At 35.5% G+C, this 27,674-nt stretch overlaps 2 protein-coding genes across 2 annotated transcripts in view; one reads left to right on the top strand and one right to left on the bottom strand.

Annotated features, from left to right (window-relative positions):
- LOC119665782 (sex-lethal homolog) overlaps positions 1-16,138 on the bottom strand; it is a 248,186-nt gene extending 232,048 nt beyond the window's left edge. The window contains exons 1-2 of the mRNA XM_038075028.1: positions 16,010-16,138; positions 12,518-12,625 (exon numbers count right to left, since the gene is read on the bottom strand). Coding sequence (XP_037930956.1) covers positions 12,518-12,625; positions 16,010-16,138 — 237 coding nt within the window. The remainder of the gene's footprint in view (positions 1-12,517; positions 12,626-16,009) is intronic.
- Positions 16,139-26,757: 10,619 nt separating this feature from the next.
- Positions 26,758-27,372, top strand: LOC119665781 (uncharacterized mitochondrial protein AtMg00860-like). Its single transcript, XM_038075027.1, has one exon. It carries the CDS (start codon positions 26,758-26,760, stop codon positions 27,370-27,372), a length of 615 nt encoding a protein of 204 aa, XP_037930955.1.
- Positions 27,373-27,674: the final 302 nt, after the last annotated feature.

Below are 27,674 nucleotides of genomic sequence, written 5' to 3'. Positions count from 1 at the left end.
AAAATTGCTTAGCCTTCGTCATCGGTATGTACCTTTTCGTACTATTACCGTCAATAATGTTTCTTGCCCATGGTTTAGTACTACAATAAAACGTTTTATTAATTTAAGAAATAGAAAATATGCAGTTTGGAAAAAGTACCCAACGGAATATAACTGGATGAAGTTTAGAATTGCTAGAAATGTAGCTGCTAGAACTGTTTTTAAGGCTAAGTCAGATTACTATGAATCTAAGCTTGGTGGTACTAAATCTACTAAAACCCTTTGGAATAATATCAAAATGCTTGGGGTTACAAGAAAAAGTAAAAATATATACAATATGGACCCAAATGCTCTAAATAACTTCTTTGTTTCTTCTGTAGAGGATAATGGTAGCTCTTCTTCAGTATTCTTTGATATGAATATTGTTGACGCTAATGAAGGCTTTAGTTTTTACTGCGTCAGTGAAGATATTGTTTTTAAGAATTTAATGAATATTAAGTCTAATGCTGTTGGGCTAGATGAAATTCCTCTTAAATTCATAAAGCTTATTTTACCATTCATAATATCTCCATTAACTCATATTATAAACTTTTGTATTACTACCTCTATTTTTCCAGTGGTATGGAAACAAGCTAAAGTTATTCCAACTGAGAAAAAAGTTAATGCTTCATTAGTTTCTGACTATCGACCTATCAGTATTCTTTCTTCTCTCTTTAAAGTGTGTGAGACTATAATGTCTGAACAGATTCGTAATCATCTAAACGTTTTTCATCTGCTACCTCCTTATCAATCTGGTTTCAGAAAAGGTCATAGTTGTGCGTCTGCCTTGCTGAAAGTCCTTGAAGATATTAGATTAAGTTATGATAGGGATTTGGTTACTTACTTATATCTTCTAGATTTTTCAAAAGCATTTGATCGAGTTGATCACGCTTTGCTTTGTAAAAAGCTCATAAATAAGTCCCACTTTTCCAGTTTAGCTTCTAAATTTATTTTTAGTCATTTAACTGAGAGATCTCAGTCAGTAGTTATTGATAATAAATTTTCAAATTTTAAACTTCTGTTTTCTGGGGTTCCTCAAGGATCGATTCTTGGGCCACTGCTATTTTCGATCTATATTAATGACGTTTTCTCAGTATGTCAATTTTCGAGGCTACATGGATATGCTGATGATATACAAATGTATCATTCGTGTCGGAGTGATAATTTAAATGACATTGTCACAAAGATCAATATAGATTTAACATGCATACATCGCTGGGCAGTTGAAAACAATATGCTGCTAAATGCAGATAAAACCATCATATTGCCGCTTAGTAGGTCTGAATTAAACTTAGACGAATTACGATCGGTAGCTATTGGAAACTCAATTATTAAATATAGTGCATCAGTTAAATGTCTAGGATTTAATTTGAATTCAAAGCTACATGCCTTTGATCATATCAATCATGTCGTTAGGAAATCATTTATTTGCCTCAGATATTTGAATTTATCTGCTAAGTATATCCCTGCCCATGTCCGTGGCTTATTGGTCAGACAACTAATATTGCCTATAATTACTTATGCCGCGTTGGTGCACTGTAAACTTGACTACGAGTCCCTTGCTAAACTGAGAACTGTAGTAAACTGCTGTACTAGATACGTCTACGGCCTTAAACGTTTGGATCATCTAACAGTTTATAGAAACGCTATACTGGGTTGTGACATTGACAGTATTTAAATATTCGAATCTGCCTATTTCTGTTTAAATTAAAAACTTCTAAATATCCTGAGTACCTTTATAATTGCTTGCAGCCTATGCGTTCCACAAGATCTATTCTTTTCATAATTCCAAGATTTAATTTTGTTGCTACCACTAGGTTTTTCATTATTCATTCAATCCGATTATGGAACGCTTTACCAAGTTCAACCAGAAATGCATGTAATTTAAGAGTTTTTAAAAAGTTGTTGTTAACTGAACTTATTTAATATATTATTTTTATTTTAAATTAAATGTTAATTTTAATTTAATTTTTATACTTCCTTATCATTACATAATAATATCCAATTTGAAGTTATAGCAAACTTATATTTTTTAACTCAATTTTATTATTTGTTCTAATATTTGTAATTTTCAAAATAAATTGTACTTGAATAAATATCTTGTTAGCTTTTAAGTTAGTTTTTAAGATAGTGCAATAAAAAGTATGTACTTAATGCACTTAATATTATACAAAAAAAAAAAAAAATTTGGGGTGGATTATCTCTGGAAACATTGAACCGGTTTTGCCATCATACTTCACATAATTTGGATAAATTAGTAAAAAATTATTTCCTCTGAGAATCAGTGGTGCGAAAATTTCTTTATTAAATCTCATTTCACTATATGGTACGTTTTCCATTGAAATTACACTTTGATCAGCAAAAAAACTCTCGGTCGATTTAGATAGATTGCATTAAACCGTCCTTTCCCAGGCCGCATATTCTAATGGACAGCGTTGGGAATTTAATCAAAATCACGTACCAATAAATAATTGCCTCATCATGCAGTTTAAAAAGAAGAAAGTCTCACAACAAAACAAAGAAGCTTTTTGATGCATAAAGTAAACAATTGAATGGCAGATCATTCAATAACGTTCTATGTGCAGATCTTAAGTTACAGAACGATTTATCGGCAGTTTTGATAAATTGGAGACTACATCAATAAATTGTTTGTAGCAGACATTGAAAAAATGTATAGAATCCTATGCCGATTGTTTGCATATTGAGCGATCATGGTTTTTATTGTCTTGTTTGCTCGCTCCGTGGGATTTTCTTGCAGTGAGTATGGTGCCGTTCTCTGATGTCTGACTCCAATTTCTTGTATGTAGCTTTCGAAGGATTTGTTGTGGAATTGTGGCCCATTATCTGTGATCAACACCTTGGGTACTCAAAAATTTGCGATGATTTTTTTCTCGGAATGCGACGATGGTGGCTTCGGTACTGGCCTTTCGCAGTGGAATCAGTTCCACCCATTTGCTGAAGCGGTTAAAAAAAAACAAGTAACATCGTATTCCCCTTGCTCGATCTTGGTAGCGGACCGACAAAATCTGCACAAACAGTTGCCCATGGCTCCTCGGGTATTTGGGTGAGCATTTCGCCTGCCGGTTTTAATTGACTGGCTTTGTATTGTGAGCAGATACGGCAGTTCTTTACATATTGCTCAATGTCTATGAGCATACCAGGCCAGTAGTATCTGCTTGTTATACGCTGTATTGTCTTCCGTATGCCGAGATGTCCTGCTGCGGGGTTGTCATGATTTTCTTTAAAGATTTGTGGGCGTAATGATGCTGGTACACATAACTTCCATCATGTCGTGTTTTCATCATCAGTGAAGTTAAGGATACTGCGATAGAGTTGACCATTGGCTATTGTGAAATCTGGAAACCTGTCTGGACTTGTCTGTACTTCCTAAAATTTCCTTGTGAACCACTTACAATTACTTTGTCTAGACTTTGGAACTATTCGCGCAATATTTTCAACCGGTTGTCTGGACAACGCATCCGCGATGACATTTAATTTACCTTTACGATATTGAACTTCGAATTGATATTGTTGCAACTCCAACGCCCATCTGGCAATACGTCCGGTTGGGTTGTTAATTGAGATTAACCATTTGAGTGCCAGGTGGTCAGTGATAATTGTAAATTGGTATCCTTCGAGGTATGGTCGCATTTTGCGAATTGCCCAAATTATTGCTAAGCATTCTTTTTCAGTGGCTGAATATTTTTCCTCAGTTTGGTTTAAATGCCGGCTTGCATAGGCAATGACATGTTCGACGTTGTTGATGGATTGTGTTAATACTGCTCCCAGTCCATGGTTACTTGCGTCTGTCTGGAGAGTAAACGGGAGATTGAAATCTGGACAAGCGAGAACTGGTGCTTCTGTTAGTTTCCTTTTGAGCTCGTCGAAGGCATCTTGTTGTTCTGATCTCCACTTCCAATGTTTGCCCTTTTTTAAGAGTGTGGTTAACGGGTGTATTATTCTGGAGAAATCTGGCACGAATCGCCTATACCATGAAGTGACTCCGATGTATTGTCGTAGTTGTTTTAGACTTGTCGGTGGGTTTAATTTTTGTATCGCTTCAACTTTTTCTGGATCAGTGTGTATACCTTGTTCGCTTTTTACATGTCCTAGGTATTTCGTTGATGTCTTGAAGAACTCGCACTTTTCACTGTTAATTCTTAGGTTTGCTTCGCGAAGTCGCCTTAACACTGTACTTAGGTTTTCTTTGTGTTCCTCGTAGCTGTTGCCCGTGACGATTATATCATCCAAATATGCAAAAGCGTAAGGTTCTAGATCCACCCCTATTACTCGATCTAACGCCCGTTGAAAAGTGGCGGGCGCAGAATGTAGGCCAAAAGGCATCACTTTCCATTAAAATAATCCGCGACCGGGCACGGTGAAGGCTGTATATTGTTTACTACTCTGTTCCATTGGGATTTGCTAGTATCCATCGCGAAGATCCAGACTGCTGATATATTTGGCATTCCTTAACCTATCTAAAATGTGGTGAATGCGAGGTAGAGGGTAAGCATCGGGGATTGATTGTGTGTTTAGTTGACGATAGTCTATACAGAACCTCCACTTGCCATTTTCCTTCCGTACCAACACAATTGGAGCACTGTATGCGCTTCTCGACGGTTCGATGTAATCGTTCTTTAATAGCTCGTTAACATGTTCATTGATGATTGCTTGCATCGCCGGGTTGCGTGGGTAATATTGTTGTTTGATGGGTTGCTCGTGACACATGATAATGCGATGTTCCGTGATGTTACTGGGTCTATTAATCTGTGAAAACTTATCTAATTCCGGTTTCAAATATTCCTTGAATTTTACCTCCATTGTTCCTTGTTTTGATGTTGATACTTGCATGGTGTTTGCTACCGTAGTCCCGTGTTTGTGATATCTAAACTGTAAATTTTGACCTCCGCAAGTTAATGAGGTTCCCATAGCAGCTAAGAAGTCCAGTCCCAAAGTTACCTCATCGATCAGGTTTGGTAGTAGAATTAATCTTAACTTTGTGGTTCTTGTCCCGAGCGTGATAGATGTTGCCAATTGTTGCTTAGTGGGGTGTTGTCCGTCATCCGCCATACGTACTTGTGTGGGTTCAGAGTTAAGGATGATTTTTCCCTTAAGTTTTGCTGCCGTTTGCGAATTGATGAAACTTCGCGAGGATCCTGTATCGATCGTTGCTTTTATGACTTGTTGATTAATAGTTACTTGGGCCGACAGACGTGATTCACTGAGCTTCATACATCCTACTGGTGGGACGGGGTGTTGTCTTGTGGTCTCATCGCCCCGTTCTGTCGATGGACCCTGACTTCGTTTCCCTGGTTCCTGCATCAATCAATTGTACATTTTCCTCTTTTCCCGCATTCCCAGCAATATAAGATGCTTGTGAAATGACAATTCCACCTCAAGTGGCCTTGTTGCCCGCAACGACAACAAGCTGTCCTGACATCTTTGATCTTGTCTTCAGATGCATCAATCACTCTTGCTTTGATCTCCTTAGCCGGTAACGTATTTCTTACTTGACGGTCTGTAGCGGTCAGTGCCTCCAGGTCCCCAGCTAATGTCAACAGCTCGGATAATGACTGGAAGCCTTTCCTACGGATTTACCATTGCTACTCGGTACGACTGTTCCAGTAGATTCTTTCTAATTTTATTTCTTCGCTGTATTTTGAATGCCGCATGATGTTCTGCAGTGCTAATACATAATCTCTGAACAGTTCCCTGGGTTGTTGCAGGCGGGCTCGTATTTTGTCCTCTAATTGTTCGAAGTATCTTGGTGTCAAGAAGAATGCTAATATATCTGCTTTGAATGATGGCCACTCGGTCCATCGCTTGTTGTTATTCCTGAACCAGATCAGTGCCTTGTCTTTTAGTACATCAGGCATTAGCTTCGGTAATAAGTCCCTATGTATTCCGTACATATCCGCCAGTTCCTCGATCCGTTCTATAAATGGTAGTATTTCGTGTTCCTCTGAGTAATGGCATCCCCATTTTCTGACTTGATTGATTATCACTGGATATTCTGCCATGGTTACACTTCCTCCCTTAGTTATCGAAGGACGTCTATTTTCAATGACTCCCGGTGATGAGCTTCTGATATGTAGTTTAGCGAGTTCCTGTAGCCGGGCGGTATCTTTCTCAGTTGCCTCTGAGTCCATGAACGTTGAAAGTTTTTTCCGAAGTTCCTCCAGTGAACCACTTGGATCTAATCCGAACTCGTCTGCGTAACTCACCAGTTCCTCCTTTTTAGCGAAGTAAATCCAAGATTTACCTCCTGATGTTAATCGTTTTGGGCTTGTTGAAGCGACTGCTGTTTTACGGCCTGCTTGTCCTGTGACTTCCTTGATTCCTGATGGTACCACCGTTGGTTTGTCTTCCATACTCAACTGAAGATGTTGATCAGTTTTGTTCCCACTGTCCCTGCTCGGGCGCCAATTGTAACGAACCTTTCTGGCCGGGATTTTGCTCGCCGGATTCCAGGTCCAGTCCTACAATAAATTTATTTGTTAGGAACAGTGGAACGTGTGAATACACGGTGGATGGTGACGTTGGTGCGGTGATGTGGTTTGAAAAAATGTGAATTTCTTCTTTATACAATGGAGTTGGCGTAGAAATGTTAATTTCGACGCCCCTGACAAGAGGTTTGAAGAAATGTGAATTTCTTCTTTATACAATGGATTTGGCGTAGAAATGTAAATTTCAACGCCCCTGACAAAAGGTTTGAAGAAATGTGAATTTCTCCTTTACACAATGGATCTGGCGTAGAAATGTTACTTTCGACGCCCCTGAAAAAAGGTTTGAAGAAATGTGAATTTCTTCTTTAAACAATGGATTTGGCGTAGAAATGTTACTTTCGACGCCCCTGACAAAAGGTTTGAAGAAATGTGAATTTCTTCTTTAAACAGTGGGTTTGGTATGGGTAATAATATTCATGTGTTATTATCACCTTACCGAGTAATTTATTAACGAAAATATGGTTTCGTTATGAGTAAATGAGTAATAGAAATTTATATTTCTATTACTAACGAAATGTTAATTTCGTTTTTAATAATAATTTTTAATAGAAATGTGTATTAAAAATTATAATTTATTATCGAAAATATGATTTCGTTATGAGTAAAATAGAAATTTATATTTCTATAACTAACGAAATGTTAATTTCGTTTTTAATAATAATTTTTAATAGAAATGTGTATTTTTATTAAATTTAAAAAAAAATAGAAATCGAGATGTAAATTTCGATTTTTGGTGTTTTCAGCACGTGTAATATGGAGCAACCTGTTCTTAGCTCGATGTCTTGCTGAATGCCTGTCTACTGCTTTTGCTTCGCCTTTTATACCTGCGATGTGCGAAGCAAACAGTATATTTGTTCTTGTAATTGCAACGGTGCGTTGTTTACAAGTTTTCTATTGTTTTTGATGTGTGTTGTTCTTTTTTTTTTATTTTATTATTTTATATATTTTGTTTTGTATTATTGTGTAGTAAAATTTATGAGTGTAAATTTTATGTTACAAAGTTCGTGATGAAGTTATCGCAGTATTAAAGTCAACTGGAATGCATCTGCGTAAGTTTTGGAGCAATGATCGCCGCATTCTTCAAGGTCTGCAAGACAGTCAATTATCGAATACGAAATTATTACAATCAAAACAATATTCCTATTAAAACATTAGGCATGTTGTGGCATAATAGCGATAATAAATTCAAATTCAAGTCAAATATCATAGTATATAGTTAATTCACTAACCAAAAAGTATTGTCTATCATCACAAGACTATTTGATCCATTAGGGAGCAGTCCTAACCCAGAATAGGTAACAGGAAAAATTATTTTTAAGGCAGTGTGTTCTTATCAACACTTAATTGAGGATCAAAATTTAGCATCGTAAGACTGGGATGATCCGTTACCGCCAGACCTCGAAAAATAATGGCAAGCATTTCTTACTGAATTACAAAACTTGAAAACCATAATTATACTAAGATGACTGGGGTATCATCACAACTTGTTACGCTTCAAGTACATGCATTTTGTGGTTAGTTTATATTTTAGAATTGAACGTTGTGGTGCAGTATTGGCAACCCAACTAACTTTCTGGGTAATGAAACATACATCTATTCCTACTAATGTATACCAACACTATTGGACAGATGCGCAAGTCGTTTTGCACTGGTTTAAGGGGGACTTGCATGGGCAGAAAAAAGCTGTAAGTAATCGAGTGGGACAGATTCTTAGAGTGAGTTCTGCATCGCAATGGTGTTATGTTAACACTTTTGAGAATCCGGCGGATTGCCCCACAAGTGGACTCATCGTTCAGCAGTTAAAGGATTTAGATTTAAGGTGGAATAGTAGAAAATGGTTGCAAATTCCAAAAGAAGCCTGGTCAACCTATATTCTAGATGACAACATTCCAACAGTAGATTTTGAATTAAAGGGATCACACTTATATGCAAACATCAGCATTAGAGAAAAATCGCTCCCTACCAAGTTTTCATAATTTTCAAAACACCAACTACTTGCTTATATTTCACTTTTCACGTTCAATGATCGAAAATAAAATCGCAATCAACTTTTGCAAGTTCCACTCTCCTTTACCGAATTACAATTTAGACAAACTATTATCATGCGAAATGTTTCTGTACATTTTTCCATGAAGAAATTAAGTCAATCAAAGCATCACGGCCTTTAGCACATCATAGTAATTTACGCAATTTTGTACCCTGGCATGATGAAGACGATATTTTGAGAATTCGTGACTGGTTTGCAAATGTGAATGAACCGTTCAACAGAAAATATTCAATTATTCTTTCAAAGGATCATTTTGTCATCGAATTAATCATCAAACAAAATCATCATATAACCCTGCATGGTGGTATTAAACTAACACTGTCATACTGACGTTACTGTTTTGGATTGTGAATGCACGATACGTGATAAAACAGCAAATTCTTCGGTATGTAACATGTTTTCGTTGTAAACTTAAGCCAGAAAATCAACTAATGGGTGAGTTACCGTTTTATCGTATGAATCCTCCATATTGGCATTTTTCGCGACAGGCGTCGATTACACCGCAGCTATAGTACTGAAGTCATCACTATTTAGAGAAAACGCTAAATATAAAGAGTATATCGCCATCTTTATTTGTTTAGCGACTAAGGCCATTCACTTAGAAGCTGTAACCGACCTGAGTTCTGACTACTTCCGTCAGGCATTACAACATTTTATAGGGCGTCGTAGAATTTGTAATGACATATATAACGCTTCTGGTACCAACTTTGTTGGAATAAATCGGGTAATTCAACAGCAACAATGCAAGACAGATATAGAACAAGTAATAGTGGCTTATTTAACCAATCGGCAAATCCAATAGCATTTTACTTCTCCACTATTACCAAATTTCAGCGGGTTATAGGAGGTCAATACTAAATCCGTAAAACACTATCTTTGGCGTACCGCTAACATATGAAGAATTATCAATGGTTTTGATCCAGATCAAAGCATGTCTTAATTGTAGACCATTGTGTCAGGTCAACTCGGATCCAGAGGATTTATTATTATATTAACGCCGGCTCACTTTCTAATAGGTGACACATTTTAAACGCGTCCCGATGGTATTACAAGCCATTTATCACTTAAACACCAATATGCCATTTTGGGATGTATCGTACGCAGAGTTTGGGTTCGATAGAAATCCGACTGGTTTTTTCATCTACAGACACGTTCAAAATGGAATACCGAAAATTTAAATCTACGCTTGAACGAACTTGTTTTCCTCAAGGATGACCACTTCCCGTCACATGAATGAGTTCTGGGTCGAATCATAGAACTCCATCCTAGTGCTGATAGACTGACAAGAGTAGCTACAAATAAAACATGGCGTATACAAACGTTCAATTTAAAAGCTCTGTTAGTTTCCATTCCTAGCGACGACTTCGACATAGATGCTATACGCACTGCTTAACAAGAAATGAATTTTGAATGATTTATTATGCTGGATGCAAAGGCACAAAAAACACGCAAAACACGTCCAACTTTGTGTAGAACTTTTGCGACATTTCATTCGCGATAGCAGCTAAGTCGAATCGGACGTGTTTTGTTTTGTATCTTATTTAATTTTAATCTCGATTAATTATTTAGTTGTAATGATAAATAAAATATATGTATGTACTTTTTTAAAACTCGTGATTGTATTAATTTAATTGAACACTCAATCCATAATAAATAAAATCGAAAAAAAAATATCTTACACATATATTTTTCATACAATGATCCAGTTTCAGCAAAATAGTTGAGATTTCATCTATATTGAGGGATGCAAAATTTTGAAGAATAACTATGAAATCCTGTTTTGTTTTGGTATATATCGCGTGTGTTTGTAGCTGCATGAGAACATAAAGTTATAATACAAGACAAATATAGTTGGTATAAAAGTTTTTTTATTAAAATCTGGTAGATAATTTCATGGCATATGTACTGACTTCTGCTCCAAACGTACCCGGATTTTGTTAACTACTCCTTAAATAATAAACATTTTTCAAAAAAATTTTTTTTTTGTTATGTTTGTACCCTTTCTTGACATATGGTACAAATTTGAGCGCCATTATTTAGCGATTTTTACTATGAAAAATGCAGTTGAACAACGAGTTTGTTTGAAATTTTGTGTTTTGAACGAAATTTCATGTGTTGAAGCATTGAAGATGGTGCAGAAAGTTTACGGGGACTCTTCTATGTCTCGAACACAGGCATATGAGTGGTATAAATCATTCAAAGAGGGTCGTGAGGTAATCGAAGATTTGCCTCCTTGTGGACGTCCATCAACATCAAATACCGAAGAAAACGTGGCAAAAATCAAGAAAATTGTGCTGGAAGATCGTCGTACGACTGAAAGGGAGATTGCTCGTGATTTAAATATCTCAAATGGATCCATTCATCACATTCTACACAACATATTGGGCATGAGACGCGTTACAGCTTGTTCCGAAACACCTTGATTTTTTGCAAAAAGAATACCGAAAGAACATGTGTAAAGAAATAATTTTTGAGCATGGACACGACTCTTCATTCATGAAACGCATCATAACAGGTGATGAGACATGGATTTATGAGTAAGACGTCGAAACCAGTCAACAATCGAGCAAATGGCGCTTCGAAAACAACCAAAAATAAAAAAACAGCGCAAAACTCACTCGAAAATTAAAGTTATGCTCACTGATTTTTTCGACTACCGCGATGTTGTTCATTACGAATTCTTGTCAGAGGGTCATACCATCAACAAAGAATGTTACCTCGTCGTTACACGGCATTTGCGTGAGTCCATCCATAAGAAAAGATCAAATTTGTGGAAAGCCAATAATTGGATTCTTCACCACGACAATGGTCCATCGCACATGACTCTTGTTTTACGCGATTTTATGACCACACACGGCACCACTATCATCGCTCGGGCACCATATTCGCCAGATCTGGTGCAGTGCGTATAGCATCTATGGCGCTTTTTACCTGTTCTCAAAACTCAAATTGCCCCTATGTGGTAAGCGTTTCAAGTCGATTGAATGCGCTGAAGGAACTAAAAGCCATACTTGCACGGGCCTACGAAAAGTGTATGGAAGATTGGGTTAGGCATTGGTATATGTGTAATGCTTCAGAAGGAGCATATTTTGAAGGAGATAAAATAAATCTCGAATAAAATTTAAATTTGTGTGTTTTATTTACAAAATCCGGGTACTTTTTGAGCGGCTACAAGTTATATGGTTCATTAGATTAGTCCAATTTTTGACTATTTTTTACAATAAATGTGACCGTATAGCGTCAATTGTGGCATGAGCATTCGCTTACAATGCTTCTCAGAGTTAATGAGTTTAGTCAGAATCAATAAATAACGTCTTAGCATAGCCCCATAAACAATAAACGAGAGGCGTTAAATCGCTTGAATGAAAAAACCAGTTAAAGAAATATATCTTTTGTAATCTATTTTGTATATTTATGTTTTGTAATCTTCCGGGTAGAAGCCTTGTATTTTTTCTTGTTCCTTAATTACTAACTTGAAGTTATACAAACAATTACTGATAACAGCTGTTTTAATGGACTTGCCAAGCTAATGTTTACCAAGACTGGTTTATTTTTGGTTGCCTTTAAATTTGTTTAAGATATCTATTTGGTTTTTTCTTATTGCTTACAGATTTCCTTGTAGTACGAGTACTTGAGTTGTTAAGAGTAAATTAAACTTAAGGAGAAACCTGTTATTATTCCATTTTTAGTCCTTTTTTGTTTTGGTTTTTTGTTTCGTCATTGATGTCACTGACTTCGAAACACTCATTTTATTATCAGCAAAAAACTAAAACATGAAATACTCACAAATCAACAAAGTTCTGAGTATTGGAATGTTTGAACTGAAAGAGCAAACATTTGAGAAATATTTTTCAATTAATCTCTGACACTTTTTCACTTTAATATAAAAAGTACAAGATTTTTCGAATTCATAATGTATATATTTCAAATTTTTAAATTGACTAACCTTTAAACGCTTGTTTCGAACGGTAATGCCATTTAAATTTTTAATTGCACGTTGGGAATCTGCTTCATTGGCGAAATCGACAAAAGCATAGCCGAAACTGTAGCCAGTCTAAAAATATATAATTAAAAATGTTAAAATAACATAAAATAAATAATAACTCAAATAATAACAAATAATAACTCTTTTTAAATTTTTTAATTGTAATAATAATTAATTACCTAATGATCTGTGGAATAACAAAAATATACTTTTTCTCAATTTAATAAAAAAACCAAAAAAATTCTTTCTTAAAGTCCAATCAAAGAGAGTTTGTTTGCCCGAATGAATATATATATAATATAAGGATAGTGAAATAAAGAAGATATATCAAATTTTTAAGCAATAAAATTTTTATCGTTATTTACAACAACAACTTTTTTTTGTAACATATATATTCGCTACGAGATTTTACTTATTCACAAAATATATTTATTTCGATACTCCATTCAAGAACTTACGAATTTGTAAATATGAATATTGGAAATATTCCACTTTGTTTTTTGATAATAACACTATATAATTTTCTTTCCGATTTAATTATGTTTTGTGTATTTGCCTTATGTATATTAAAAGTAAATAATTGCTGAATTAAATTATTCACTTTTGAAATTCTTTAAGCGACGGTCACATTTATTATAGTATTTCCAGTTTTTCAATTTGGTGATGTATTATTAGATTCCTTAATTCTAGATTTTTTCTAGGTAAGACATTGATTTCATATTGTATAACAATCCCATATATTATATCAGAACCATCGTAGAAATAGTAAAATAAGGCTACGAGTTTCTTAGTAATCCTCCACAACAATGGCACGATAAAAAGTATCGCAAGTCGTATGCTACGAAGAACGCAGCATGTAAAAATACCTTACAGACAGCAGCTATGCTAACCATAGGATTCAAAAGGTCGCAAGCAAAACAAAATGGAGGTGTACATAAATAAAAATACAGATAATCAGAATGTTCTGAAAATATGCAAAAAACATTTTTTCGAGCTATTATCTACTACGATAAGATCAATTCCGCCTTTGGAGAAATCCTCTTGAATTGCCCAATCCAAAATGATAGTAGTAAAATTCCACCACGTAACAGTAAGAAACTGTGTATTACTATATAGGGACTAAATCACAACTAGACGGAAGGTGCAGATGATCTACCTGCGAAATTAATTAAGTACGGCAGCGATATTCTGATACAGAGCACACATCAGCTTATTTGCAGAATATATTGGAATAAAAGTATGACCACGTTTGAATCTCAGTTCTTTACAAAAAAATTCGTTGCGATGATTGATCTTATCACGTACTAGATCCTTTTAACTGTGCTGTGTAAAATCAACCACCTTTCAGATTATAAAGCGGGTATTGGTGGTTCCATAAGGGATCGCAAAGTTCATTACAAAGTGTTATAACGTTAATCTAATGATTTACACAATAAACTGAGCACCAGTGTATTTTGATAATATTGATATTGCTGGCCTGTACCTTCTGCTCAAAAAGTATTCGGATTTTGTAAATAAAACACACAAATTTAAAGTTTATTCGAAATTTATTTTATCTCCTTCAAAATATGCTTCTTCTGAAGCGATACACATATGTCAACGCTTAACCCAATCTTCCATACACTTTTCGTAGGCCCGTGCAGGTATGGTTTTTAGATCCTTCGGCGAATTCCCTTTTACCGATTCAAGTAATTAGCAGAGTAGTTAGCAAAAGGTACACTCGCGCCATTAGTACGGTTTCTTTGAACTTAAAAAAATAAGCCAAGCAAATAAGTCATGTGGTGAATGTGGGAAAAGCAATGTGCTTTCTGTCAATAAACAAATTTTTTAAGTGTCTTAGGATCCATACTACTGTTGCCAACTATAAGCTCGAAGTTTCACAGACTTAGTTTTTTTGGGAACCATCGTAAACAACAAAAATGACAACAACTTCGAAATGTAACGAGTAACAATTCTGCGATATGATACAGAAGAACAAAAACCAAAAGTGATGAGAATGCCTTAAAAGCATGATTCCTTTATCATTGAAAGCGAATATAGAATTTGATGAAATGATTAGTTGTATGAGCAATACCTTAACATTGACATAGTTAAGTTTTTTAAAATTCAGTGGCTCTGTTGGTTTGATCATATGGTGTAAGTGGAAAAAAGGCTCTGCTAAAAAGATCTTTAATTCGATACCTGCTAGTGGAAAATGCAGAAAAGAACGTCCGCATCTACGGTGAGACTGGTAAGTTATCAACGAAATTTTCACTAAAGTTTTTTTTATATGTGAACTTAAATAAGTTAGATGTTATTTTTATTGCTTTTAAGTTATGTTTACCTCATAATTTTGAATTGATTAATACTAAAAGCAACGTGTCAACCAGTCGTTTGTTATCGTTCAGGTCCTAAAATTCATAAAACTTGATTCAATTTTTTTTTTTTCATTTTACACGCGAGGGCGTTCTGCTTTTTTCTGATTATTTCTATTTTGGTCTGTTTACAAGTCTTATCGAACCTAAAGCAAGACCGGTCGTGCCGTTTATTTTTACTTTAAGCAAAAGAATTTTTTAGAGTTATAAGAGAAACCACGCCATGCCTATTCCTCTAACTTTATTATAGTTGCTGAAGCATGCAACATAGCTGTGAACAGTTTAACGTGACCTGGTTATAAATTAAACTTTGTGGACAACAATACATTCATTTCAACAACTGAAATAATTTCAACAACTGAAATAATTTCAACAATGAAGCAAAAAGCATTTAAAATAAAATAAAAAATAAAATAAATAAAATAAAATAAAAAATAAAATAAATAAAAAAAAAAAAATTAAATCATTAATGTCATATGTCATAAACTTGATGCTGTTCAACTTTGACAATTAGCAAATAATATTTTAGAGCATTTTAATTCAATAGATTTAAAATAAGTTGAACACTCGGATTACAGAAAACCACTTAAATGGTCAGATTGTTGTGCATTACTTGATGAACGCTGCCAACGATTAGATGCTAGCTTTATACAAAATATGAAATAACAGTTAACTAGATTTTCATACCAACAGGTAGGCAACAAATCTAAGTACACCATATTGGCTAAATCTATTACCGAAAGAGTTTGTTATTTCAGTTCAATATTTAGGTATTGGACTAGTATTTATCATCAATCTCTTACACATCAAATTAATCAATATGCATCTGAAGCACCGTCGAAAGTTGTTTTCGAAGAACAACAATCTACATTGTCAACATTTGCAACATCGGTAATTGTGGAAGTGGCTACGCCACCGTTACCTTTTTGACTCTGTGTGCGAATACGTTGAATAGACGATTTATTTATCGAAAAATAATCACAACTAAGATCTAGTGCTTTCTACTATAACCTAAAGTATATAGACATAATGAAGTTGCAACTAACTTAGGTGTTATAAAGTTTTACCTTTCTCTTTTTGTAGTAGTTTCAGAATTTACCATTTGAGAGATGGATGATGAGGGTTTCTCAAGGCTTTCATCATCAGAGCTGGTAAGTTGATCGTGATGTCCTTGCATTTGAATAGAATCATGCGTAGTAACAGATGACGATAAACCTTCAAAACACATTTGCTCACATCTTTTTTTCTCTTCATTTAATTTCCTTTATCTTGATCCTTCTTCTTTTTCGGCTTACTTTTTGTCTACACCCGCTAAACACCCTGGACGCCCTGGTTCTCTTTGTTCTTGTACAAAATATCTTATCTTCTTTAATTTTCATCTATTCCAAAGCATCAGCGTGTGCTATATTAAATAAATTATGCAAATTAAAATTGTTCTTAAAGTCGTCCTCATGGCGCTTGTAAATATCTTGTATTTTTTCAGAATTTTTTTGCAACTCCCTCCATGCATGGTGAAGATCTACAAGTTTTTTTACACAGTTAAGTAATGCTTTGGTAGGGATTCTAACTTTTTCCCAAAATATAATACACTCCCGAATGACGAGATTAGCGATTTCACTAACAATTCAACTTCGAGAATGTTAAAAAAAAGTACTGCAAGACGATTAAACGGCGCCTTTGCGCTTGTTATTTGATAAATTACGTTACCAAGTAAGAAAACATATTTTTTATTGCTTCTTAATTCCACTGCCATTTTTTTAAATGTAAAACAATACGTATTAATCGCGAGAATAATTGAGAACAAATGACAAATGTTGTGAATAAGCACCGCTACTCACGCGTAGCATATATGAATATGATTCGATGCAAGTCGGCACTGGTTATCGTACTCTAAATAAGGTAAAAATTTATTTCCGAGTGTTTTAGATGCAAACGAACAACACTAAGACCTATGCGTTAGAAATTCAACACCTCGAAAAATAAGGAACACCCTAATGAACGTGCCTTTTGGAAACTGAATTGCCGGTCACTAAGTCCTCCGCAGCGTTCCAGCGAGTCATCAAACACAGTCTCCACTGCTGACTGAAAAACCAGTGTTAGTTTTTGAAGCCTTTTTGAGCTCCAAAAGCAGCTCATTTTTGGCAGTCTTGCAGACACGCTTGACCTAGTCGCCAAGTTTCTTAAACGATGTGTCCATTCTTATGGTTCTAAGGATATCCGCGTACCTTCTCACCTCCTCACCAATAATGGTGCCTTGGTTCGAAGGCACGGTTTCTTTTTTTTTTCTACTCCTGTGGTAGAGTAACTTTTTTCTGTGGAGGCTTTTCAGATTTTTGTGCAAGTACAGTATGAATTACATCATCCGCTTCTCTTACTGTTAAGCCTTCCGCCATTTTTTTCTAATTTCTATGGCGTTTTTTATCTGTTTGCGAGTCGTTGTCCTGGGGTATCTTGGCGTCTGCTTCATTCAGGGGAAGATTTGGGAGAAACAGTCAGATTTGACTGCTAATCTCGACGATTTGAGGAATGGTTCTGCAACGTCTCAACAGCAATAGCCGCGCCATGCTAGCAGCGTGGTTGGGTACACTATTAGCATCTTTTTCCAACATTGTTGTTTTTATGTTGCTGGTTTGTTTTTGTTCTGTATTCGGGACGGCGGCAGGAATACCATTATACCAGAAGCCATTTCCATAAAGAGTCACTTCTAAGTACTCAGGTTCTAGAACGACATCCCCAGCATTCCAAGTGCATAATTCAAATTTATTTTACATCTTCTAGTATATCATAATTAAGACCTTACTGGGCTCAATCTTAATGATCGTTGTTCATAAATAATTCCAGTCCATTGCAATTGGAATCAAGGGTTCCAATCCGCCGTTTCCGTTAGCACACTGTCAGATGGGGATTTAACAGCTACCCAGGATTACCACGTGGAGGTGAGAGTTTATTTGGTGTGAACAGTCACAAGAATTTTACCTGGCCATTGCTTTTCCAAAAACAGTAGCGTTGCCTAGTATAACCACATCCTATAAACCCCACATCGTTATTGTGCCTTGAACACTAACTGCATCTGCACATTGTTATTGTGCCTTACACAATGGCAACTGCGTCTGCATATCGTTATTGTGCCTAGAACATAAGCTGCGTCAACACATCGTTTTTTTTTGCCTAGAACAGTAGCTGTGTCTACACATCGTTGTTGTGTTTTGAACATTAGCTGGTTATTGCTAAATATTTATTACTAAAAATTAACTCATATAAACTTTAAAAATGTTAATTTATTATTGTTTTATTTTATATTAACTGCTAACAATACTAACAAGGTATACACCTTTCCTTAAAATCGGAAAATTAAAGAATTCAATTATATGTGGTATATAAAATTGGCTATGTTGTTTTCTGGAATTTTTCTCCAAGTTGTATTAAATTTGTAATAATTTGCTCTTAAAAGGTGTTACCATTTATTTCTGATCAACACTGTTTTGATCAACGAGATACACTAAGCCTCGTCAGCGTAACTAAATTTATACCAACATTTTTTTTCTCACTCTTATTTTTTTAATTTGCTTTGAAAGCAACAACAATTTCAATTGTGGTGTGACCAGGATTTTCTACATAACATTGCACATAATCATTAAAAATAAAAAAAGAAAACATCCTGTTCTAACCATATAAAAAATTCCATAAGCAGTACATGTAACTCATTACATTACTGGAAATATTTTACTTATTTTCAATATCATAACTAATAGCGACATTGAATAATAAAAAATAATAAAGACAAACACACTGAAGGTTTTGTAATTTGTTCTTTATTGGTAATGAAACCAAGTAATTCACGTTTGATGAAATTCTTTTGTGCAAATTGTATTTACATATATACAATACAATATAAATATTTTATTGAATTTATATTGTCCATTATGTTCCAACATTTCTACCATCTTTCTGGCTGTAGCAGGATTTCACGCTGATAATTTTTTTTTTATTTTTCTGAAAAAGAATTTTAATTTGAAAGTTCATTCTATTAGTAAGTACCGTAAAAAATTGAACAAACTCAAGCAGAAACCAGATTAAAATTTCTGAAGTGCAATTAGTGCATACGTAAGCAGCTGTTTTTTTACATTTAAATAGTACTGAAAATTGAAGTCAATTTTGGTTAGTAACATTACATGTTCTATATTATTTTTACAAGGAAACATTTTTAGTAAATTAATCAAAAATAATTTACAAAATATTGTGAAATATCAATAATCGTGATCAGGAAAATGTTAAGCAAATTGCTAATGTTGCTAAACATATTGAATACTGAAACTGATAAAAAAATTTTAAATTCGCCTGCGTAGAAAACCTAATTGAATTGGATTTTTCTATTTTTCGCTTAAGTTCGCCGTTTTTGTTTATTTCGTTCCTATCAAATACACAGAGGTGATTGGTTATGCATTTCTCTTTAACCTACGTTCTTATAGTACGTACCAACTGATTGAACTTTGAAGCAAAAATTTTGCCATTCAAATTTTGTAGAGACGGAAATAAACAAATAACAGATGCAGAACATGCCATTTAAATAACAGACACAGAATATGTCATTCAACCCGTAACAGTTTAACCAAACTGGTATAAGGTCTTGCATTATTGTATTAGAACTTCACACTTTCACTGTTGAGCAATTCTGGTCTTTTTCATTTAAGTATATTATGTAATTTGTTCAGGTAATAGCAATATACAAATTGATTGTCATGTTCTTCGGTGAAAGCTTAAAACAATGACTGATTTGAAATACGAGTATCGGCTTTTTCCGTGCTTAAGCCGGTTTGTTATAACTATTATAAGTAACGTAACAACTCTTAAAGAATAACTCTTTTATTCTATTTATTCTCTTTAAAAACTTGATATATATATATATATATATATATATATATATATATATATATATATATATATATTATATATATAAATATATATTTATATATATAGATATATATATATACACAAATTTATATATATATATATATATGGTTTACTTGTTCCACTATAACTTCTTGTGTCCTTGTTCGCTGACGGCTCGAATGCAAAAAAGAGTGATGCTTACTTGTGTTCTGCTTTTACATGTTTTTGCTTGCGAAGTTACAACGTTGGCATCGTGCTTTCCGTGTCTTAATAATTATCTGTGGTTGCCACATCCGCCACAGTACTTCCCCCTTAGAAGATAGCCGGAGGATTGTGATGAAGGCTACGTGTGAGTGTGACCTTCTTTTTGTCTATGACGTCTGACTGCAATGGACTGTTGTTTAATTGAAGCGAGTCTTCGGCGATTGTAACTTTTTTCTTCGTGCTTCTTACTGGTGGTGTGTATGCTTTGGCCTAGGATTGTCTAACAAGATTTCTAAGAACTTCAATTCTGATGGAACACCTGTATTTTCCAGGAACGCTGGCTTTAATCTTTCGATTGAAACGTCCAACTTTTTGTCACCTACTTCAATTGTGAACACTCGTTCACTTCTTTTGTTCAATACTTTATGCGGTCCTGTATTTAGTGGTTCTAGTGGTTTTCTGATGTCATCTGAACGCAGAAAAACGTGTGAGCAATTGTTGAGTTCTTTGTGTATGAAAATTCGCCTGTGGCTATGATGCGCTGCTGGCGTTTGTTGTACTTCACGTAAATATTCACGAAATTTGTTTAGGAAATTTGATTGATTAGGAGGCGTTGACGAAGTTGATTGGATATTATGTTCAAAGAATTCTCCAGGCAGACGGAGGTTGATACCATAAATCATCTCTGCAGCAGATGCTTCTATGTTTTCCTTCACTGATACTCGTAACCATTAGTGCTGCTTTTAGCGTATGGTGGAACCTCTCTACCATGCCATTCGCTGCTGGATGATAAGGCGTAGTGCGGATTCGTTTAGTTCCTAACAGGTCAGTCAAAGTTTGCAACAGATCTGCTTCGAATTGTGTTCCCTGGTCTGTTGTTATTACTTTCGACGCACCAAACCAGGATACCCAGGTTGCATAGAAATTTACGGCTACTGTATCTGCGGTCATGTCTTTTAAGGGTGTCACTTCTGGCTATCGACGAAACCTGTCAATCATGGTTAATGCGTATCTATAACCCTGACATTTTGGTAATGTAATTTAATCCAGCTGGACATGGTTGAATCGCTGATCGGTTTTTGCAAATTTGTTTGGCTTCATTCTGTTGTACCTATTGATTTTGGACTGTTGACAACCTTTACACTGTCGAACCCAAGTGTTTATGTCCTTGCGCATTGATGGCCACACGTATTTTGATGCGAGTTGTCGCGCTGTGGATCTGGAAACAGTATGTGCCAAAGAATGCACTAAGTTGAATACCTCTTTGCGTAAAGATTTGGGAATAAATGGTCTTAACTGGCCCGTGGTGACATTACAGTATGTCTCCAAGTTCGATTACAACTGCAATTTCTTCAGTTGCAATTTCGTGCCTGTGTACAACAACTGTTTTAGTTCTTCATTACCGTCCTGGTGCTTGCTTGTCTGCTCTAGGCTGCAAGTTTCTGGCATGGCTATCGAGTTGATCCGCGAGAGTGTGTCTGCTACTATGTTGTCTTCACCTGACACATGCACGATCTCGGTCGTGAATTCTGCTATGTAACTCAGATGGCGCATTTGACGAGGAGATACCTTATTGGCTTTCTGCTGAAAAGCGACCGTCACCGGCTTATAGTCAGTGCGGATGACAAAATGACGCCCTTCAAGCAAATGACGAAAATGTTTTATAGATGCGTAAACTGCTAGGAGTTATCTGTCATATGTACTGTAATTTACTTCTGCCAATTTAGGCTTGGCGGAGAAGAACGCTACTATCTTCCACTGGTTATTGACTCGCTGCTCCAGAACTGATCCTATTGCGGTGCTGGAAGCATCGGTTGAAAGACGAAGAGGTGCTGTTGGTGATAAGAATACTAGCAGAGTTAATGTTGATATGCCTGCCTTACAGTTTTCAAATGATGTGTTTAGATCTGCTGTCCAGACTATTTCTGTTTTATCTCTCTTCTTGGATTTTCTCAGTAGGCTGCTTAGGGGTGCTTGTAGCTGTGCCGCTCGAGGAATGTACTTACGATAATAATTGACAACTCCAAGAAATTAACGAATTTCATGTATTGTCTTGGGTCGGACATAATTTTGAATGGTTTCTACACGCTCTGCTGGGGGATTCATGCCACTTGCTGACAAATAATAACCCAAGAACTGCAATTCATCAACACCGAACTCGCATTTAGCAATATTTACGCCAAGATGTGCTTCCTGTAGCTTATTTAGCACAATTTCTACGTGTTTTTCATGTTCTGGCATGTTTCGAGAAAAAACCAATATGTCATCGAGATAACAGAAAACAAAAGGAATATTTCTGAATAAGGAATCCATATGTCTTTGAAACGTTTGTGTCGCGTTTTTGAGACCAAATAGCATAACAATTTAATGAGTTCTTTTTGCTTTGACTTACCAAAGCGTCGGATCAATTCATCTTTTAATGTTGCGTATTTGTCGGAAACTGGAGGCTTCTTTGCGATGTCTGCTACCTGGCTGAATGTATTTGCGTCGATTGCCGTAATGACTGTGTAGTATTTGGAGACATCTGATGTTATTCTATTGACATTGGCAGTAACCCATCGATTTGCGTGAACCTTAATTCGGGACTAGAGTGAAGGAAAGGTGGTAATTTGACCACGCCTATCGCTTCTACGCTGTGTCCCTGTTCGGCTTGACGGGGAGCTGATGTACCTGCCAAATTGGGGCTGTTTATTTCTTGACTGACTTCTTTCATGCTCATATTCGCCAACAATTCCGATGAAAAAATTATGTGTGCAATATGTATTTTGTTTTTTTTTGGTATCTCTTTAATTATTTAGTCGTGAAAACGACTTATACGTTTTTGTTTTCTGTTTAAACCACCAATTGTGGTTTACTTGTTCCACTATAACTTCTTGTGTCCTTGTTCGCTGACGGCTCGAATGCAAAAAGGAGTGATGTTTACTTGTGTTCTGCTTTTATATGTTTTTTGCTTGTGAAGCTACCACGTTGCCATCGTGCTTTCTATGTCTTAATAATTATCTGTGGGTGCCACATTATTAAGACATGGAAAGCACGATGGCAACGTTGTAGCTTCACAAGCAAAAAACATATAAAAAACATATATATATATATTTGGGATAAGAATAACGAAAATGCAACTCTGCCCTTACTTTTAAGTTAACAGCTGATCTACATCAAATAGGCAGTTGCGAGTTGTGTGCGGAACAAGCAAGAAAGAAGACGTGCTTGCTTATCGGAAAACGACGGATAAAGAAGCCATAAAAGACGCGAAACTATATTAATAACTTTTCATTATAATCTTATACTTTAATTATAATAAGTTAAAATTACAACAATAATAAAACTATAATATTACTACAGTAATAATACCACATTTTGGGGGCTCAACTCAACTTTTTGAATTCAAGAGCAAAATAGTGAATTGTGAAATTCCTGAAATGGCTTGCTTAAACAATTTTACTAAAATTTCCAAGAACTTAAAAACAAGCAGAGCTGAAATAATAAGAGCACTGCATAAGTTTGTGTTTGAAGATGCAGGCGACAGAGGCAACCGGCAACGGCTTCGGGAATTTTCGGGCTTCGAATACGGTGAAAGTGATAAAAGATATATCGAAAAGCTTGCCTACATTGAAAAATTTCTAACGCGAGACGAATTAGTTGCCATTTGTAGTTTGTTATCTTTGCAGTTTAAAGTTGACAATTTGCAACAGCATATTTTTTTAAGTTTGCATAAAAGCAGAATACATTTACTAAATGAAAGAGACGATAGCGACGAGGAGGACGAGAGCGACGAACAAGACGAAATGGAAGAAGACGAGAAAAGCATAGAATCAAATACAACTATACAAGAGGCACTGATAGCGACAACACATACAACAGAATGAGTAAATAGTAACGAAATGCAACGTAAAAAATTTCATGACGACGAACCTACTGTGTCGCGCTTTTCAATGAATTTCAAAGACATTGAAGACACAATTAAAATATTTACTGGAAAAGAAGACGGTATTCCAATCGAAGAATGGGTTAACGAATTTGAAGATCGTGGATTTTTCCACGTTGACATTGCGGAATCAAGTCAAAAGTACACTTTATTCGTAACCCATAATGGACAGTATCAATTTCTGAAAGTTCCTTTTGGATTATCAAATTCACCTGGCGTTTTTCAACGACATGTAAATGCTATTTTTAGAGACTTGGTACGACGAGGCATGGCTTTACCTTACATAGACGACATTATCATTCCAGCAAGCAATGAAGAAGAAGCATATAATAATCTTGAAATGGTTTTTAATATATGCAAAGACTACGGGCTTGAAATAAACTTCAAAAAATGTCACTTTCTAAAGAAACGAGTTGAATTTCTGGGTCATGTGATCGAAAATCAAATGATCTCACCATCATGAGTAAAAAGACTACAGATGCCGAACGAAAATACTCCAGTTACGAGCTTGAAATTCTAGCTGTTATTGAAGCAATTAAGAAATTTCGTGTATACTTACTAGGCATACATTTTAAAATTGTTACGGACTGTAACTCTTTCACTAAAACGCTTGAAAAAAGAGATCATTGTACACGAGTCGCTCGATGGGTGCTCCTATTACAAGAATATGATTACGAAGTTGAACATCGAAGCGGGTCGCGTATGAAACATGTAGACGTTCTTAGCCGATATGCTGTTTTATCCATAGAAGATGATTTACTAAGAAGGGTGCAAAAATGCCAAATGCAAGACGAAGAGTTAAATATAATTCGAGAAATGCTCGAAAAGGAAATGACGTATAAAAACTTTTTCTTGAAACGAGACGTGTTATTCAAGATAATTAATAACGACGAACTTCTTGTGATCCCAAGGAATATGCAGCGAGAAATAATCAGAAAAGCACATGAACGAGGTCATTTTGCTGTGCGCAAAACCAAAGAAATAATTGAAAAAGATTACTACATTCTAAAACTTGAAGAAAAAATACAGAATCACATCTCAAATTGTATTCAATGCATCATTGTCAATCGTAAACGTGGCAAGCAGGATGGATTGTTACATCCGCTTCCAAAAGAAGAAACCCCACTTCACACCTACCACGTTGATCACCTTGGTCCACTTGAAGGTACCAGTAAGCAGTATAAACACATTTTTGCAGTCATCGACGCATTCACGAAATTCTGTTGGCTATATCCGACGAAGTCAACAACAACTCAAGAAGTTATGCAAAAACTCAAGCTTCAAAGTACGACATTTGGAAATCCTTATCGCATTATTTCCGACAGAGGCCCAGCATACAGTTCCGGAGAATTTCGTCAATACTGTGAACAACAAAATATACAGCATGTTTTAGGTGTTACTGGCTTACCAAGAGTAAATGGTCAAGTCGAGCGTTTAAATAGTATCATAATAGCAGTAATTTCAAAGCTATGCTCTGACGATCCAAGTAAGTGGTACCGGCACGTAGATCATGTCCAACAAGTGATAAACTCAACATTTTGTCGAAGTATCAACACAACGCCGTTTCAGCTAATGTTTGGAGTACAAATGCGTACCATCGAAGACATCAGAATTAAAGAGTTACTCGATAAAGAAATTGTATCTGCTTTCGAAAATGAACGAACAGAGCTAAGAGTAGCAGCTAAGGCGCAAATCCTGAAAGTGCAAGCAGAAAACCGTAAAAATTTTAACTCTCGACGTAAACCAGCCGTCAAATACAGAAAAGGCGATATGGTAGCAATCAAACGGACTCAATTTGGCACAGGTCTCAAACTAAAGCCAAAATACTTAGGTCCATACGAGGTAATAAATACAAAGCCTAACGATACTTACGATGTAACCAAGATTGGTATAAACGAAGGACCGAAGAACACAACCACTTGCTCCGAATATATGAAACCTTGGAGCACATACGAAGAAGATGATAGCGAAACGGAGTCATTCGAGACGAATGTCTATCAGGATTGGCCGAATGTGGGATAAGAATAACGAAAATGCAGTCTGCCCTTACTTTTAAGTTAACAGCTGATCTACATCAAATAGGCAGTTGCGAGTTGTGTGCGGAACAAGCAAGAAAGAAGACGTGCTTGCTTATCGGAAAACGACGGATAAAGAAGCCATAAAAGACGCGAAACTATATTAATAACTTTTCATTATAATCTTATACTTTAATTATAATAAGTTAAAATTACATTATATTATGGTTTTATTATTGTTGTAATATATATATATATATATATATATATATATATATATATATATATATATGTATATATATATATTTGAAATTGTTTATTATTAGCTAATATACAAAACAAAATGTAAGTATAAGGTATTAATAAAATTAAGGTATTAATAAGTTTAAAATTAAGGTATTATTAAGTTAGTATAAAATATCAATACTATTAAGTTATTATTAATTTAATAAAAATTATAAAAAAATAAAAATGTAATCCTTCTAAAAATATAAATTATAAGGTCACGCATAAATTATAAGGTTACAACGCATAAGATAACAGTGAAAAATGATACATCAATTAAGCAAAGATATCATCCAAGAAATCCAGCAATGCAAAAAATTCTAAATCAAGAAGTGAACGAACTACCAGAAAAAGGATGTATAGAACGATCGTACAGTCCATACAGCGCTCCAGTAGTACTCGTCAAAAAGAAAAATAATGGACTATTCAATGCCTATTTCATTCCAGATGCATACCCACTGCCGCGAATACAACATATACTCGACCAGCTACGAGAAGCAAAGTACATTAGCAGTCTGGACTTAAACAATGGGTATTGGCAAATACCAATGGACGAAGTCAGCAAAAAGTTTACAGCATTTACTGTACCTGGAAGAGGGCTGTTTCAATGGCGTGCTATGCCGTTTGGCCTACACTCAGCACCTGCCACCTTTCAACGGCCATCTACAAGAAGTATTGAGACGTTTGCGAGAGGCACGGCTTAAAATCAACATCCCTAAATGCAAATTCTTTATGGACGAAATCAAATATCTTGGGCACGTTGTAAGCAATCAAGGAATCCACACCGACCCAGATAAAATAGCGGCCATAAAGGAATTAGCACCTCCCACAAATTTGAAAGAACTACGACGATATCTAGAAATAGCGTCATGGTATCGAAGATTCGTGCCGGAATTTTTAAATACGATCCAACCCATGACAGCACTGCTAAAAAAGGGAAAAAAATGGATCTGGTCGATAGAACAACAGGAGGCATTTGACGCTCTGAAGCAAAAATTAACTACTGCTCCGGTTCTTACATGCCCAGATTTTACTGAGCGTTTTACCTTTAAACAGACGCCAGTGATAATGGATTGGGGGCTGTACTTACGCAAATTATCCAAGGGGAAGAGAAAGTCATTGCTTATGTCAGTAGGTCATTAAACAAGGCAGAGAAAAATTACACCATTACTGAATGCCTCGCAATCATTTGGAGAGTAACAAAGATGCGTCAATATCTAAAAGGTTACCGATTAAAAATGATTACGGACCATCTCGCTCTAAAATGTCTGAACTCAATTATTAACTCCTCTGGACGCATCGCTCGATGGACTCTGGAGCTCCAGCAATATACATTCGACATAGAATATCGGAAAGACAAACAAAATATAATTGCGGATGCCCTATCACATCAGCCGTTACCATTGTTCGCACAAGACACAAACCCTACCTCGTGTATCTGGTTG

The sequence above is a fragment of the Teleopsis dalmanni genome, chromosome 1 (assembly GCF_002237135.1).
Source record: "Teleopsis dalmanni isolate 2A chromosome 1, ASM223713v2, whole genome shotgun sequence".
Classification (NCBI taxonomy): Eukaryota; Metazoa; Arthropoda; class Insecta; order Diptera; family Diopsidae; genus Teleopsis; species Teleopsis dalmanni.
This window is presented reverse-complemented; position numbering and strand designations above follow the sequence as displayed.

What these genes read in the sequence shown, in the direction of transcription:
- LOC119665781 (XM_038075027.1), top strand. Translation starts at nt 26,758, where the DNA reads ATGGGTATTGGCAAATACCAATGGACGAAGTCAGCAAAAAGTTTACAG.